Here is a 17,969-nt window from a genome sequence, read left to right as displayed (position 1 = left end):
CTTTTTTCTTTCTTTTCTTTTCCCCTGGCTTCAGGTGTTTTCTGATTTGTTTAGAGTATATTTTCTGGAGACGTTGTTTCCCTGTTAGCATTTTGTTCTCTCATTCATCTATACTCCTCTAGACAAAATGACAAGATGGAAAAAATCACCTCAACAAAAAGAAAAAGAGGTAGTACCGACTTCCAGGGAACTACTCAATAGGGACATAAGTAGGATGTCGGACCTAGAGTTCAGAATCATGATTTTAAAGATACTAGCTGGGCTTGAAAAAAGCATGGAAATTATTAGAGAAACCCTTTCTGGAGAAATAAAAGAACTAAAATCTAACCAAGTCGAAATCAAAAAGGCTATTAATAGGTGCAATCAAAAATGGGGGTCGGGGCACCTGGGTGGCTCAGTCGTTAAGCGTCTGCCTTCGGCTCAGGTCATGATCCCAGGGTCCTGGGATCGAGCCCCGCATCAGGCTCCATGCTCCGTGGGAAGCCTGATTCTCTCTCTCCCACTCCCCCTGCTTGTGTTCCCTCTCTCGCTGTGTCTCTCTCTGACAAATAAATAAATAAAATCTTTAAAAAAAAAATGGGGGCACTAACTGCTAGGATAAATGAGGAAGAGGAGAGAATCAGTGATATAGAAGACCAAATGATGGAAAATAAAGAAGCTGAGAAAAAGAGAGATAAACAACTACTGGATCACGAGGGCAGAATTCGAGAGATAAGCGATACCATAAGATGAAACAACATTAGAATAATTGGCATCCCAGAAGAAGAAGAAAGAGAGAGAGGGGCAGAAGGTATATTAGAGCAAATTATAGCAGAGAACTTCCATAATTTGGGGAAGGAAACAGGCATCAAAATCCAGGAAGCACAGAGAACCCCTCTCAAGATGAATAAAAGTAGGTCAACACCCCGACATCTAATAGTAAAACTTACGAGTCTCATAGACAAAGAGAAAATCCTGAAAGCAGTTCAGGAGATGAGATATGTAACCTACAATGGTAGAAACATTAGATTGGCAACAGACCTATCCACAGAGACCTGGCAGACCAGAAAGGACTAGCAGGATATCTTCAGAGCACTAAATGAGAAAAATATGCAGCCAGGAATACTATATCCAGCTAGGCTGTCATTGAAAATAGGAGAGATAAAATGCTTCCAGGACAAACAAAAACTAAAGGAATTTGCAAACACGAAACCAGCCCTACAAGAAATATTGAAAGGGGTCCTCTAAGCAAAGAGAGACCCTAAAAGCAACATAGACCAGAAAGGAACACAGACAATATACAGTAATAGTCACCTTACAGGCAATACATTGGCACTAAATTCCTATCTTTCAATAGTTACCCTGAATGTAAATGGGCTAAATGCCCCAATCAAAAGAAACAGGTTATCAGATTGGATTAAAAAACAAGACCCATTGATATGTTGTATTTAAGAGACTCATTTTAGACCCAAGGACACCCCCAGATTGAAAGTGAGGGGGTGGAAAACCATTTACCATGCTAATGGACACCAAAAGAAAGCTGGGATGGCAATCCTTATATCAGACAAATTAGATTTTAAACCAAAGACTGTAATAAGAGATGAGGAAGGACACTCTATCCTACTTAAAGGGTCTATCCAACAGGAAGATCTAACAATTGTAAATAGTTATGCCACTAACATGGGAGCAGTAAATTAGATAAGACAGCGAATAACAAAAGCAAAAAAATACATCGACAACAATACAATAATAGTCGGGGGCTTTAACGCCCCCCTCACTGAAATGGACAGAGCATCTAAGCAAAAGATCAACAAGGAAATAAAGACTTTAAATGACACACTGGACCAAATGGACTTCACAGTTATATTCAGAACATTTCATCCCAAAGCAACGAAATACACATTCTTCTCTAGTCCCCATGGAACATTCTCCAGAATAGATCACATGCTAGGTCATAAATCAGGTCTCAACTGGTACAAAAAAATTGGGATCATTCCCTGCCTATTTTCAGACCACAATGCTTTGAAACTAGAACTCAATCACAAGAGGAAAGTTGGAAAGAACTCAAATACATGGAGGCTAAAGAGCATCCTACTAAAGAATGAATGGGTCAAACAGGAAATTAAAGAAGAATTAAAAAAAAATTCTTGGAAACCAATGAAAATGAAAACACAACTGTTCAAAATCTTTGGGATACAGCAAAGGCAGTCCTGAGAGGAAAGTATATAGCAATACAAGCCTTTCTCAAGAAACAAGAAAGGTCTCAAGTACACAACCTAACCCTACACCTAAAGGAGCTGGAGAAAGAACAGCAAATAAAGCCTAAACCCAGCAGGAGAAGAGAAATAATAAAGATCAGAGCAGAAATCAATGAAATAGAAACCAAAAGAACAGTAGAACAGATCAACGAAACTAGGAGCTGGTTCTTTGAAAGAATTAACAAGATTGATAAACCCCTGGCCAGACTTATCGAAAAGAAAAATGACCCAAATCAACAAAATCATGAATGAAAGAGGAGAGATCACAACCAACACCAAAGAAATACAAACAATTATAAGAACATATTATGAGCAACTCTATGCCAGCAAATTAGATAACCTGGAAGAAATGGAGGCATTCCTAGAGATGTATCAACTACCAAAACTGAACCAGGAAGAAATAGGAATCCTGAACAGACCTATAACCACTAAGCAAATTGAAGCAGTCATCAAAAATCTCCCAAAAAACAAGAGCCCAGGGCCAGATGGCTTCCCAGGGGAATTCTACCAAACATTTCAAGAAGTATTAATACCTATTCTTCTGAAACTGTTCCAAAAAATAGAAATGGAAGGAAAACTTCCAAACTCATTTTATGAGGCCAGCATTACCTTGATCCCAAAACCAGACAAAGACCCCATCAAAAAGGAGAATTACAGACCAATATCCCTGATGAACACGGATGCAAAAATTCTCACGAAAATACTAGCAAATAGGCTCAAACAGTACATTAAAAGGATTATTCACCATGACCAAGTGGGATTTATCCCTGGGCTACAAGGTTGGTTCAACATCTGCAAATCAATCAACGTGATACAATACATTAACAAAAGGAAGAACAAGAATCATATGATCCTCTCAATAGATGCAGAGAAAGCATGTGACAAAGTACAGCATCCTGTCTTGATCAAAACCCTTCAGAGTATAGAGATAGCTGTACATCCCTCAATATCATAAAAGCCATCTATGAAAAACCCACAGCGAATATCATTCTCAATGGGGAAAAACTGAGAGCTTTCTCCCTAAGGTCAGGAACGCAGCAGGGATGTCCACTATCACCACTGCTATTCAACATAGTATTAGAAGTCTTAGCCATAGCAATCAGACAACAAAAAGAAATCAAAGGCATCTAAATCAGCAAAGAGGAGTCAAACTCTCACTCTTTGCAGATGATATGATACTTTATGTGGAAAACCCCAAAGACTCCACCCCAAAAATGCTAGAACTCATAGAGGAATTCAGTCAAGTGGCAGGATATAAAATCAATGCACAGAAATCAGTGGCATTCTTATACACCAACAAGACAGAAGAAAGAGAAATTAAGGAGTCAATCCCATTTACAATTGCACCCAAAACCATAAGATACCTAGGGATAAATCTAACCAAAGAGGCAAAGGATCTGTACTCAGAAAACTATAAAATACTCATGAAAGAAATTGAGGAAGGCACAAAGAAATGGGAAAACGTTCCATGCTCATGGATTGGAAGAACAAATATTGTGAAGATGTCAATGCTACCTAGAGCAATCTACACATTCAATTCAATCCCTATCAAAATACCAGCCACTTTTTTCAAAGAAATGGAACAAATAATCCTAAAATTTGTATGGAACCAGAAAAGACCCCGAATAGCCAGAGGAATGTTCAAAAAGCAAAGCAAAGCTGACAGCATCACAATTCCGGACTTCCAACTCTATTACAAAGCTGTCATCAAGACAGTATGTTACTGGCACAAAAACAGGCACACAGATCATTGGAACAGAATAGAGAGCCCAGAAATGGACCCTCAACTCTATGGTCAACTCATCTTTGACAAAGAGGGAAGAATGTCCAATGGAAAAAATACAGTCTCTTCAACAAATGGTGTTGGGAAAATTGGACAGCCACATGCAGAAGAATGAAACTGGACCATTTCCTTATACTACTCACAAAAGCAGACTCCAAATGGTTGAAAGACCTAAATGTGAGACAGGAGTCCATCAAAATCCTAAAGGAGAACACAGGCAACAACCTCTTCGACCTCAGCCGCAGCAACTTCTTCCTAGAAATATCGCCAAAGGCAAGGGAAGCAAGGGCAAAAATGAACTATTGGGACCTCATCAAGATAAAAATCTTTTGCACAGCAAAAGAAACAGTCAACAAAACCAAAAGACAACTGACAGAATGGGAGAAGATATTTGCAAATGACATATCAGATAAAGGGCTAGTATCCAAAATCTATAAAGAACTTATCAAACTCAACACCCAAAGTACAAAGAATCCAATCAAGAAATGGGCAGAAGACATGAACGGACATTTTTCCAAAGAAGACATCCAAATGGCCAACAGACACATGAAAAAGGGCTCAACATCGCTCGACATCAGGGAAATCCAAATCAAAACCTCAATATCACCTCACACCAGTCAGAATGGCTAAAATGAACAAGTCAGGAAACAACAGATGTTGGCGGGGATGCGGAGAATGCGGAACCCTCCTACACTGTTGGTGGGAATGCAAGCTGGTGCAACCACTCTGGAAAACAGTATGGGGGTTCCTCAAAAAGTTTAAAACAGAGCTACCATATGATCCAGCAATTGCATTACTGGGTATTTACTCCAAAGATACAAATGTAGGGATCCGAAGGGGTACGTGCACCCTGATCTTTATAGCAGCAGTGTTCACAATAGCCAAACTGTGGAAAGAGCCAAGATGTCCATCGACAGATGAATGGATAAAGAAGAAGTGGTATATATACACAATGGAATATTATGCAGCCATCAAAAGGAATGAGATCTTGCCATTTGCAACGTGGATGGAACTGGAGGGTGTTATGCTGAGCGAAATAAATCAATCAGAGAAAGACATGTATCATATGACCTCACTGATATGAGCAATTCTTAATCTCAGGAAACAAACTGAGATTTGCTGGAGTGGGGGGTGGGGTGGGAGGGATGGAGTGACTGGGTGATAGACATTGGGGAGGGTATGTGCTCTGGTACGCACTGTGAATTGTGCAAGACTGTTGAATCACAGATCTGTACCTCTGAAACAAATAATGCAATATATGTTAAGAAAAAAAAAAAAGAAGATAGCAGGAGGGGAAGAATGAAGGGGGGAAATCAGAGGGGGAGATGAACCATGGGAGACGGTGGACTCTGAAAAACAAACTGAGGGTTCTAGAGGGGAGTGGGGTCGGAGGATGGGTTAGCCTGGTGATGGGTATTAAAGAGGGCACGTTTTGCATGGAGCACTGGGTGTTATGCACAAACAATGAATCATGGAACACTACATCAAAAACTAATGATATAATATATGGTGATTATCATAACAATAAAAAATTAAAAAAAAAAAGTGAAATCCAGGCTCCAGAGTTTGAGAAGATGTTTGAAATACATGTAACAAGGAGTGAGTCATAGCTTGAGTATATAAAGAAGTCCCACAGATGAAAAAGAACACTTAAGAAGAAAAGCAATGGCAATCCAAAAGATCAATGGTTAGGAGATTTAAAAAGGTACTTTGGAAAAAAAAAAAAAAACTGAAAATAGCAAGTAAACATGAAAAGATAGTCAATCTCATTAAGAAACTGCTGATCTTGACTATAATGTGGGACCACAAAAATCATCCCAGATTGGCTCAAATTAGAAAGACTGACACACCAAAAATGCACATGGGGAGAATCACTAACTCAGAGAATCATCACACTCACTATGGGAAACGATTGGGATTTTCAGTATAGTTAAATATACTCATATTCTGGCACGTGTGCACCAGGAAACATCATATAAAATTATTCACAGCAGCATTGATTATAACAGCCTCAAACTGGAAGCCACTCCAGTGTCACCAACAGTAAGAATGTGAAAAATGAATTGTAGGACAGCCACATACCCTAAATAAAATCCATGAACAAACAGGCAGAAAGTTGACCCTAAAAAGATAAAGGTGAATAAAAGAAGGGAGGTAGTAAAGCATAGATACTCTATAATTCAAAAAAAAACATAACTAAACCGTATTGTTTATGGATGCGTATGGAATTGGTCAATCTGCAGTAGAAAGCAGAAACTAACCATGCAGTTAACTGAAGGTGGAGGAGAGTCTCACTGGGAGGGAACACACAGGGCCTCTCCTGGTGATGGTTATATACCTGTTATATGTACCATATGCACTGGCACATAGGTTTACTTTATAATAAATTGTGCATATATGTTTAGATCACTTTCTATACATTCCACATTTTCTTAAAGGTTAAAGGACAAGATTTGGTCCAAATAAAAAGCTTCAGAAACAGTTGGAATCCTTCCTGTAAAACCAAAAGTTGATTTGCCAAGCTTCCTCCTGAGCTCAGCAGTAAAGTCGGTGTAATTGTACAGAGCTATAACATTTGTAGAGAAGGATAACCGAATCCAACTAGAGTGAATAGGCTATGAATTTTCATCAGTCAATAAAATAGAAGTGCAATTTGTATAAAGTTGGACCTCATAAATAAGTAATGTAGCATTAAAAAGCACAGCTAGATGAATGGAGCAAGGGTTTCTGAGGCCAAAATAGTCCATATTTCTTCTTACACAAATATTAAATAATTTAACTGGAGTATATACTGTAAAGTGGTAGGTGGAAAATACAACTCTAAGCATGTGACCGAACAGGCTGGTAGTGTATCTGTCACAGGATTCCTGCACGTAATCTTCTTAGACCAACTATTTCCCTGTCTCCAGGTGGTAACGATTTTGCCCTGTCCTGGTTAGAAATTTCACTTGTTCTTTGCATTAACACTGCTTTTTAAATGAACCCTATGTGTTCTGTACTACATGTTGAAATTCCAAAGTAGACAGATATCCAATAACAAACCTCAGTTTGTCAAGATGACTTATTTATGTGTATGGGTGTGTGATAAGCCAAATATGCACTTGCAGATATTGACATCTATTATACTTCTTCCCTTTGTGGAACATACCTGAATCTTCATTGAAGAAAATGTACTTTTAGGTAATTTTAATCCATTAGGTCTAGTTTAATCCAGCATCTTCTAAAAGCCAAATATTGGGCTGAGTAATAGGTTTCTCAGATCAATATGACACACTCTCTGCTTCCAAGAAACTGGGATTAATAGATAACTTCAATATACTTTGGGAAGTACTATCAAAAAGTTGTGCACAGTATAAATGGGGCCATGGGTATGGGTCATTTAGGATACAGAAAAGTTCATGTAGGGTTTTCTGGAAGAGATTATGTTTGGCCAGAATTTTCGAAGATCAGTTCTCTAGATAAAGAATGGACAAAGACGAAATCAAGGGAGGGGCATGAGCAGAGGCACAGGGACTCGGGAGAGGTACTGAGAAGGGGTATTAGTAGCTGCATGTAGGTTAGCACTGACTCAAGGAAAGCTGGGGAAGCAGCAGTGGGAGGTGAGCCTTGTTTGCTGCATTGAGAGATGTTTCCTGAGGTTGAACTGTTGGTTAGAGATACCGTTCCAGCAGGTACACTGAGGATAATTAGGAGGTGTCAAGACTAGTGTCAGGATAATCAATTAAGTGAAAAAAAAAATAGCAGTCAAGTAAACAAACTATAAAGATACTTTTTTAATGTAGTGTGTCCTTGATGGATGGCAGAAAAATAAAATAAGCTCCGTGTGTAAAAAAAAAAAAAGACATTGTGATGTTAGTTTAGGTGAGAAATGATAAGAGCTGGACTGTGGTTGTCTGGAGAGAGGAGGAGGGAGTCTGAGAACAAAGAGAAACATGTAAAATTATCAGGACTGGTGATGGACCGGACATGGACAGTGAGGGAGAAAGAAGAGATGCACGGCTCCTCAGCATCAGGCTTGTGACCGAGTAACCGAGAAGCAGAATTCAGGAGATTGACACCTATCTGGAGAAGGTGAAGATAAGGGTTGAGTGTTACACATGTTGAATACGTTAGTTTGGGAGGTGGTGGAAACATCTGTCACCTTGATCGTGGTGATGGTAACAAGAGTATCCATATGTCCTAACTCAAACTCACCAAACTGCATACATGAGTCATGCGTAGGTTTTTCAATGCCAATGATACCTCAATGAAACTAGAAAAAAGAGTATTAGTATACAGTATTAAAAGAAAAGGTTTAAGAAGCAAACAGATCTAGGGAAAGGTAGAAAGAATCTGATCCTCTTAAACATATGGAGACCAGGAGCAAACAGGTGGTAGGGTCTCAAGAAGGGGACAGAGACCCGTTTCAAAGGTAGCAGTGAAGTTGTTCAGATAAAAATGACATTCCGCAGTAAGGAGGTGACCAATATCTGTCATCGCACATCTGGGATTATGCAACTGTGAATATTTACACACACACACACAAACATAGGCACACGCACATATATTTATCATGACAGCTGAGCTAAGACTAAAAACTGTCTAAGGGTAGGCCCTAAGTAAATATTGCAAAAATACATGCACAAAATGTTCTAACTCATTTACCAACTGCCAATTGAATACCTGAAAGATCACCAAGCTTCAAACATATTCACAAGCCACAGATAAATCTCCATTATAAATATTTTTAGGTAACAGCATTAAAAGACATGCCACCAATTTTTCAAATTGTGTGGGCTTCCTTCTTAAGTTGACTGAGTACAGTGTTTGCATTGCAAAGTATGACTTGACAAGAGAACCCGTAAAATTCCCCACTTGTGGCCTACTTAAAAAAGAAGTATGATAGTTTTAGGCATTGTTGAATGCCATACTGAGCTACAAAAAATAAATAAAACACCATAAAGCTCCCACCTTCATTTCATTTTTAGAGCCCCACACAGGGAGACGACATGAACATTCATCAGAGACACACCACTGAGGTTCAGATTTATTTTGCTTAATATTAAATTCTATATTTGGAGGAAATACCAATTTCTTTTTTAAATGAATAGCATCCCTACCCTTCTAAATGCTGAAGTTCACTAATGATTTTAAAACCACTCTGAGGGTTTAAACCGAATCACTACCACTTACAGCAGCCAGAGTTTAGCATGCAGACCTCACATTGGGAATACATTTATGTTTCAGGTTAAATAAATTCAGCCTCTTTTGTTTTAGAACTGGAAGAACATTTTGTTGATTCAGGGCTCTATTTCTCTTACTTAGAGCTAAAAGAAGTCAGTTCAGCATAAGAATTTCTACAAGGCATTGATGGGAAGTTGGCCGGGAAGCCGCTCTCTGTATATCATAAACACTGCTAAGAACTTGGTTTAAACATAAGAGGCAGGGTTGTTTCCAAGCATGCCTTCTCTGCATCTGTGTGGGCTTTGATGCCAAGGGCTACTCTAAAAAACAGAGAGGATGAATTTAAGGAGAGTTGTGGGTTCTAAAGAACCCTCCCCGAGATGCTGCCAGGAGGCCAGAAAGCTGGAGGAAGCTCCAAGGTTTCCCCTCCCCTCAACGTCCACTCTCCCAGAATACGCATTGAATCACCTCCTGGGCCACCCACCTGTGCCGAACAAAAACAGCTTCTCATCCTCCCTCATGCTAAATTCTGTTGGACAACTACAAAGAAGTTCTTTTTGGGACGCTGTGCGGAAGACAGGGCTTACTGAGCAGATCCCGCCCTTTATCTCCTCCTCACTCCACACCCAGACTTACGGTGGAATCCATCAGATAATATTTGAAAAAATGAATGAAAATGGCATGCACCGTGTTGAATGGGGTGGGGTGTCACGATTCTCTGCTTCTGCAGACCCGGGGTTTATGGTGGGACCAAACTCGTCCACCTGACTCACACACCAGGATGAACCATTGCTAGCCAGTCCATATCTGCCTGGCATCTTTCTTTTCCTTCTTTTTTTTTTCTTCAACCTCGAATCTCACTAATTTGTCAAGATACTGCAGATGAATACATTTTCCCATGAACCCTGATACAGCTGCCTTCGTCCTCTGTGGCGTTCCTCATCCTTTAGGAAATCGTCAGGATGGCACATTGGACACATGACATAGAGAGGGAGTGTGTTCTTACTGTGTGTGCTAGGTTTCATTCTGCACACATTCTTTTCACCCCAACAATACTTTTGCAGCAAGTTGCTCTGAGAATTATGCAAATGATTTCCAAAGTTAAGTGTGGTATATCATACTTGTGTGTAGTGAGTTCTATGTTCAGAAATTACTGGTTGGTAGTTTATTTTTTAATATGCTGATAAAACTCCTCTGCTCTGCATAATCCATAAATACTGCTTTGGAAGTATTCTCTATTTAATAAAGTTTGATACTACAACAATACCTTAACACATAGAAAGTAAATAAAAAGTTCCTTCAGCATTTGCATGTAAATACTGGATTATGCATACTTAAACATCATTACAACAAAAACTCCTTAAGTAGGTAGCTCAAATTCAGTGCAATAACTAACCATACGTATCTTGGTTTTAAGTGTGTCTTAATAGTTTTTTGGTGACAATTAAAATTAAATTTTATAAGCAGAGCATGAGTCATTTAGTGAAATTAATGTATTATATAATTATCATTAGGTAGCAACAGGAGACCATTATGATGCATCAAAATTCCATTCTCTGAACATTACAACTTGTCTGGAACTGAGCAGAATCAGTAGGATGCACCTGCTCTGCATGGTTTTGTGTTCCTTTGTACTTTCAAACTCATTTTAGTTTTTTATGAAAACATGTTATTGCCTAAAGACCAGGACCATTACTGCTTTGTCAAATTATGAATGCTAAGGTTTATATTTCAATTTTTAATGCTGAAATAAACTACAGAGACCATTTCTCGTCTAATTTAAGAACTAGGAGAAGAGAAACAAACTTCATGCTGTAAGTCCTTCAAAGACAAAGAACCACTAGGAAAAGTGACAATAATAAAGAGAAAGGAAAAGTAAAAATAACTAATAATTAATCATTATGTTAATGTCTACTTACATATTTTTTTTTAAAGATTTTATTTATTTATTTGACAGAGAGATAGACAGAAGAGCACAAGCAGAAGGAATGGCAGAGGGAGAGGGAGATGCAGGCTCTGCACTGAGCAGGAAGCCTGATGCGGGACTCAATCCCAGGACCCTGGGATCATGACCTGAGCTGAAGGGAGACGCTTAACCATCTGAGCCACCCAGGCACCCTACATATTATTGATTATATATTCCATATGGGTTTTATTGCTCCAGTGCTAAGTAAATTAAGATAAATGGAAAAGATAATTTTCCTAAATGATTTCAATACCTGTTTATCTGAGCAGTTGGTAGATGTGACTAAACAGACTTTTCAGTGTTCATCAATGGGGCAACTAGAGTGACAACTGTAATGGTATTTTTTAAAGATTTTTTATTTATTTATTTGAGAGAGAGAGAGAGAGCACAAATGGTGGGGAGGGGTGGAGGCATTGGGAGAAGAAGACTCCCCGCTGAGCAGGGAGCCCGATGCGGGACTCGATCCCAGGATCCTGAGATCACGACCTGAGCCGAAGGCAGATGCTTAACCCACTCAGCCATCCAGATGCCCAGATTTTTAATCATCATTATGACTAGACTATCATAATAGCTCAGGCCTCTATATCTGGGCTATTATAATTACCTTCTGATCCAGCTTTCTGGATGTAGAATCTCCCATCACAATCTACTCAGGAGTAATCTTTATAATAAAAATCTAGTGATGCCATACGTCAGATCCTCCAGGGATCCTCCCCACCAGCACCTTCTCCAACATGCACAGAGAAATGTTTATAACTTGGCACACTTGCTGTAATATGACCTGTCCTATGCTCTGTGTCTGTGCTTTTTTCATGCAATCACGTGCTAGACCGCTTCCAACACCTCCCAATTTTCTTCTCACCAATATTCATCCTTCATGAGCCAACTTTAGCACCAACTCCTTTTCTGTGTTTTCTGCACATGCCACTCAGATTTTACCACCTTGTTTGCTTGCTGTAATAGACACTGTCAGTGCCCCATGTCTGTCCCTTGGAACATGTATACTTTCTGACTGACTTCCATCTGCTGGTATCTATACAGTCTGATCCAATGCCCTTGTATCCACATGGCAGAGAGCTGGCTGCTTGCTTGCTCTGGAGGCAGGAAGTACCAAAAATACCCTCCTCCACAGTATCAGTGACCAAGGAATCTCAGGATTTTGTGCACGAATTTGCCAGTCCCATCACTTCTCAGCATCAATAATTCTGGGACATGTGTTTGCAGAATTTCCTAGGTTCGCCCTTGGGATTGAGCTCCAGTCTTTCTAATGACTGGTTTAGTAGCTGTCCCTTCATTAGCAGCTGTCTTTTCCCTGCATCACTTCCTACTTGTCTGTGAGTATCACTTGAACTTCTCCAAAATGATTTCTTCCTCAATTTTTTGTCCACAGGTCTCCTCTTATAGAGTCCACAGTAAAAGTTGTGACACAGGAGGTATTACTACACAGGGTTCTGGAGTTGGATGGCTTGCTGGCTACGTGGCATCAAGACTCTGTAGTTTGTTGCAGCAGGTCGATGACTAATCCTCTTCCCTGTGGTGAGCTGGGGAGCATCAAGGCATGAGGGAATGTATGCCCTATGCAATCTCTCTCTCTGGGATTTGAGAGACAGAGTGACAATGATGATGATAATGACTATGGAGCTGTTTTAAGTATTGTCAGAGCTCTGAGGGAAAAAACTGATGAGCTCACGCTGACCAGCAAAATCTCAGGGCATGGTATGGAAGGCAGAGGTCTCTGCCTTTAACATTTAGAGAGGACCTCCCCTTCTGCAGCCAGAGAGGAAACTGGACTGAACACCAGACCTTTGTCTGACTGGAAGAGCAGCTGTCTTGTAGAGAAGGCTTGCTTCAAAGCACCAGCAAAACTTCTATTCAAGACTTAAAGCTTTAACAGGGAAAGGGTGGGTTCCTGATGTCTGGACTCATACATTTGGATGACCCACTCCTTGAGAGAGAAGGGTTCTCTCCTTGCCTGTGGTTCACACAGATGCCTCATCTCAGGTAGATACTGTGAAATATGTGTGCCTTCCTCAAAATTCGCCCTCAGCTTATGGCTTCTAAACCATCCACCATGTTCAAGACCAAGAATGGCCCAACTGAGGAAATACTATGCTTTCTATAAGAAAAATGGGATTATTCATCAAAGGAATTAGAGAAACTGGCTTATATGTCCAGTCTTAGGATCAGGAGAGCACACTGGGCAAGAGGTGTGTGTGTGAAATATGGGTACAAAGCAAACACTATATAGATGTTTACACAACCAGATGAATATACCTCTAAACATCTGTATTCTGAGGTATGCACTTACAAATTCACACTTAATGATATAGCTAATTACATATTTCTCTACAGATACCTTATTATAATTTCAGAAAATAAAAATATATATTAAATAAGAAAAGAATACCCTTCCAATGAATCAATGTTCAAAGCACTTAAGGGTCACAAATATGAATCAACAAGCTTAATAAGTGAAATCCAAATGGACACAAGGTGATTTATGAAAAACAAAACAAAACAAAAAATCTTGAAGAGTATCCAGCACTGTGACTGAGAATGAATGCACTTTATTCTGTTTTGCCTTATACCCAAGTGATCTCACTCACTGATCACCTTCAATAATTCTGATGGCCCACCTCACATTGCATTAGCTGAATCTCCTTTCAAAATTAAGATGTGAGAAACGTATTCAACAAAAAAATACATTTAATATATATCTTCCACTTACCCGTACTTGGCCCACAAAGGCATTGGTTTCTTCCTCCACCACAGACAGGTTTCTAGGCAGAAAGGGGTCGAACACTGGTGCATTGTCATTGACATCTGTCACCACCACATTTACGGTAGCAGTAGAGGTCTTAAAGGAGAAAAAAGAAGGACTAAATATGAAAGAAGTTATTTTCATGTTGATGTCATCTCATTGGTCATCTTGGAGTTTGTCTGTCTGAAATAGAGCGAGACCTTGCCTCACTCCAACTAAAATCCAAAGTATCTCGTTGCTATTCTTACTGCTTAGCTTTCCAAAAAAGAAAAAAGAAAAAAAACAAAAAAAAACCCAGGAGGTTTGCAATATTCAAGCATTTCAAAAAAACAGATGGAGAAAACAAATGATGATACTACAGGGCAAACATCTTCTTGAAAATGTCAAATATTTCCTGGAGGCTTACTTTGAGAAAGTGATTTTACCTTTATCTTGTTCACATTTTATGGGTGGCAAGCTTTTGTTTATACACACATGTACCTGTTTTTCTCTGAAATATAACATTTCTCTAGTTTATATCACTTACATTTCACACTGTGTAAAAATAAAAATGGTGTCCTATCAAAGAGCACAGTGCATCAAATGGGTATTTTCAGGTAAGTAAATGCTGTCAGAAAATACTACATTCATCATTTTCTGGGTTCACCTCTACACCGAGAGTTTGAGCACCACGTATCACTAGTTAACTGATTACTTTATGGTCATACAGCCCAAGGACGTGGTAAGCAGGTACACTTAAAGTAGTATGTGCTACCTGGTTCAAAGGTCAACCCTTGGCCTGCTGCAACCAGAGACTGTTACGTAGGTCAACAACTTTTGCAAAATCAAGGAACATCTTCAGATGTGAGTCAGGCTGGAAACTGTTCTTTCTAATCAAAGCCTGAGAAGCAGCACCTGCCCTGCACCCAGCTCTGTGATAGTGTGGGGCACATTACAGAAGCCTAGGGCCAGAATCAGAGAAAGAAAGGGCCCTTGGATGGAAAATGAAAAATCCATCAGGCGATGATACTACATATGTGACAAGATGTAAATTAAAAAGTAGGAGAAATATGGAAGATGAAATAATTACCCAACTTTTGTTTTAAAAAATACCGACACAATTTGTCCTGATTGTACGTGATGTGGGGTGCACCAACGCTTGGCTCAGAGGGAATGAATCTGGGGAGATCCTGCAGCCGTCATGGGCTGAGGGGTCAAACACTGGATTTCCTAGTGACCGAGGAGGCAAGGACCTGGTAAATGACTTGTCCTTGTCTTTCTTATTGGGATCATTGACGTTGTACACTCTATTAGTAATGGTGCATGGGGTCTAGACCTTACCTCACTTTGACTAAAACCCAAAGCTGAAACTCCAATTGAATTAAGGCTGTCTGTCCCTATTTTAACAGAAGCAAAAGTATATACTCTTTTGAGCAATATGACTTTACTGCAAGCTTTTATAATTTTTCCACATGCAATATCCAGCAGTCATTTAAAAATCACCATGCATAGCAGGGAATTCTTGGGTATTCATAATGGGTTCTTTCTCTATTTGTGTCCTGGCTACATTGATGGGCTTAATCTGTGAAAATTCATACAGCTATTCAGTATGATTTTTACATATTTCTATATTGAAAAGCCCAATAAAAATTTTATTTAAAGGCATGCCAAGGGTGACCAGAACAGTATTATGTAGTCAAAACCTGGAAACAACCTAAATGTCCACCAGTAGTAGATGGTTTGATGTGCACAGTGCAATAATATATAATACTGAGAATGAACAGAGCATGGTTACAAGTACCCACAGGGATGAATTTCAAGAACATAAGGTTGAGGGTAAGAAGTTAGACACAAAGTAGCACATACTATATGATTCCAAGTGTATACATTTCAAAGATTGGCACAGTGTCTTCATTGTGATAGAAGTCAGAATAGGGATCACCTTATGAAGAAGGGGTCTGGGACTAGCGCAATCATAAGGCTGGGCTCTTGGGCTGCTAACTGATTTCAGTTTCTTATTCTAAATATTGATTACATAGATGTGTTCACTATGTGAAAATTTATTAAGCTGCACAATTAAAGTTTGTGCATTCTTCTGCGTGCATATCTTCATGAAACCGTGTAATTTAAAAGATGCATGAGCACAAACACACTTGTATTAGATATATGTGGTTCTGTATAAATTCGAACATTTTCTGATTAGATGAAATACAGAAAATTTAATTTGCTTATTTTAACTTTTATGTATTTTTCACATTTTCTCCAACAAGGCTACATTGCTTTTATAACAACGACAACAACAAAACAGTTAAACAAATGTTATTTCTCTAAAAGTTGTGTGAGTTAAAACCAGTAAAAGGATGTTTTTACAGGAGCAGTAGTTCTCAATTTGCCTGAAGGTGAACAAAACGTTAAAATTGACAGCCTGGAGTCAAAATCTAAGAGTAGCCACACTAGAGTCTGCTGACTTTCCTTCAAATTGTCTGACCCTCTTTATGGCAGCCTGTCTGCACTTCCCTGTCAATCTACTAGATGGGTTTCCATCCTATTTTTTACAATTCCCACTCTTGACCCTATAGTGTGTGATGTTTTCAGACTGTTTCGGTCCTCAGTCAAAAACTATGGACTATAGCTAGGTAAGACAGAAGAGAGCTGGATCACTAAGTAATCTGAAAAGTTAAAGGACAAATCAACCATTTTTGTGCTAATAGGGGCTGAAATTTATGTATAGATGTATTTCTCCACATCTTAGTAATTGTATATGACATGAGGAATAAAAACTATGAACACATAGAATAATTTCCAACTTACGTATTTCTTGAAAAGTAGTCTAGAGACCACTTGCATCAGAATCACTTGATTAATCATTACAAGTGCCCAGGCTACACATTAGACCTATTGACTCTATTCATTTAAATCTCCTGAAATAGTTGTAGATTAGTTAGTTGTAAAGCACAATTATGTAAATATTTTTGATTGGTTCAGAAAGATGGTGACACTGCTTCAATATGGATCTGTGCCCTAGAGGAATTTTGTATCATATCAAGAACAGATTTTCAGTTGGTTAAGGTTGCCTACTTAGACTATCAGCTCAGGTCATTTTAAGTAAAGTTAATAAAAAGAACAATATGTCGGCTAACATATGTTCATAATTAATTTTAAAAATCGATTTATATTATGCCAATTAAATAAAAAAGCTAAGATACCAAACTAATAAACCTGATTAGTGCAAAGCTACCTGTTTCCCATTAAGAGAATTTGTCTTACTGCTTATTTTCTCAAAAGTTGTATCAAATTACAATTCTACTAGCTGGAAGTACTTGCAGTTTAGTACTATATTCCATAAATTATCACTTTTGGGGTCATTAGTTATTTTAATTATAACGTCATAGATTTTATTTTCTTTTAAATCATGGATAAATCCTCACAATATGTATTAAATTCTCAACAATGCAAGCAGATATTTCTGTTGTAGCAGACCATTTGAATACAAATTTATTTACTTTTTTAAGATTTTATTTATTTATTTGACAGAGAGAGACAGAGTGAGAGAGGGAACACAAGCAGGGGGAGTGGGCGAGGGAGAAGCAGACTCCCCGCTGAGCAGGGAGCCCAATGCGGGGATCGATCCCAGGACTCTGAGATCATGACCTGAGCCGAAGGGAGACGCTTAACCAACTGAGCCACCCAGGTGCCCCTCACATTTATTTTCATAAACTACTATGACCTCAAGAACTATTAAGCACACCCTGCATCTGTACAATTTTAGGATGAGGGTAGGCAAGAGAGAAGAGCAGCTTCACTGGTGAGTACATGTTTACCTTGACAAGAGTGGTTAAAACAAAAGAGGTTGGGATGTTGTTTCAAGCAAGTGAAGTGTGACCCGACCCAGCCCAGGGACATATTACTATCTAGGCAGCAGAGTGGACTCAGGAAGATTAGATTAGGGATTTAAAAAAAGGAGCTTTTAATTCTGTGCATATCTGAGTGCAGTGTGAGGAGAGTATATACTTTATAAATATCTATATTGTAATAATATGTAATATAATTTATTATATATAATATAAACATAGCAGAGAC

At 38.9% G+C, this 17,969-nt stretch overlaps 1 protein-coding gene across 8 annotated transcripts in view; it reads right to left on the bottom strand.

Annotated features, from left to right (window-relative positions):
- Window positions 1–17,969, bottom strand: part of PCDH15 (protocadherin related 15) — a 794,976-nt gene that overhangs the window by 229,093 nt on the left and 547,914 nt on the right. For all 8 annotated transcript variants that reach the window (XM_045877695.2, XM_045877694.2, XM_045877690.2 and 5 more), the window contains one exon: window positions 13,878–14,006. In XM_045877695.2, coding sequence (XP_045733651.1) covers window positions 13,878–14,006 — 129 coding nt within the window. The remainder of the gene's footprint in view (window positions 1–13,877; window positions 14,007–17,969) is intronic.

This window comes from Mirounga angustirostris, unplaced genomic scaffold, assembly GCF_029215605.1.
Source record: "Mirounga angustirostris isolate CCGP_5_RB_7025 unplaced genomic scaffold, mMirAng1.0.hap1 SCAF_6, whole genome shotgun sequence".
NCBI lineage: Eukaryota > Metazoa > Chordata > Mammalia > Carnivora > Phocidae > Mirounga > Mirounga angustirostris.
The sequence above is the reverse complement of the archived record's forward strand: the minus strand, read 5'-3'. Positions and strand labels throughout refer to the sequence as shown.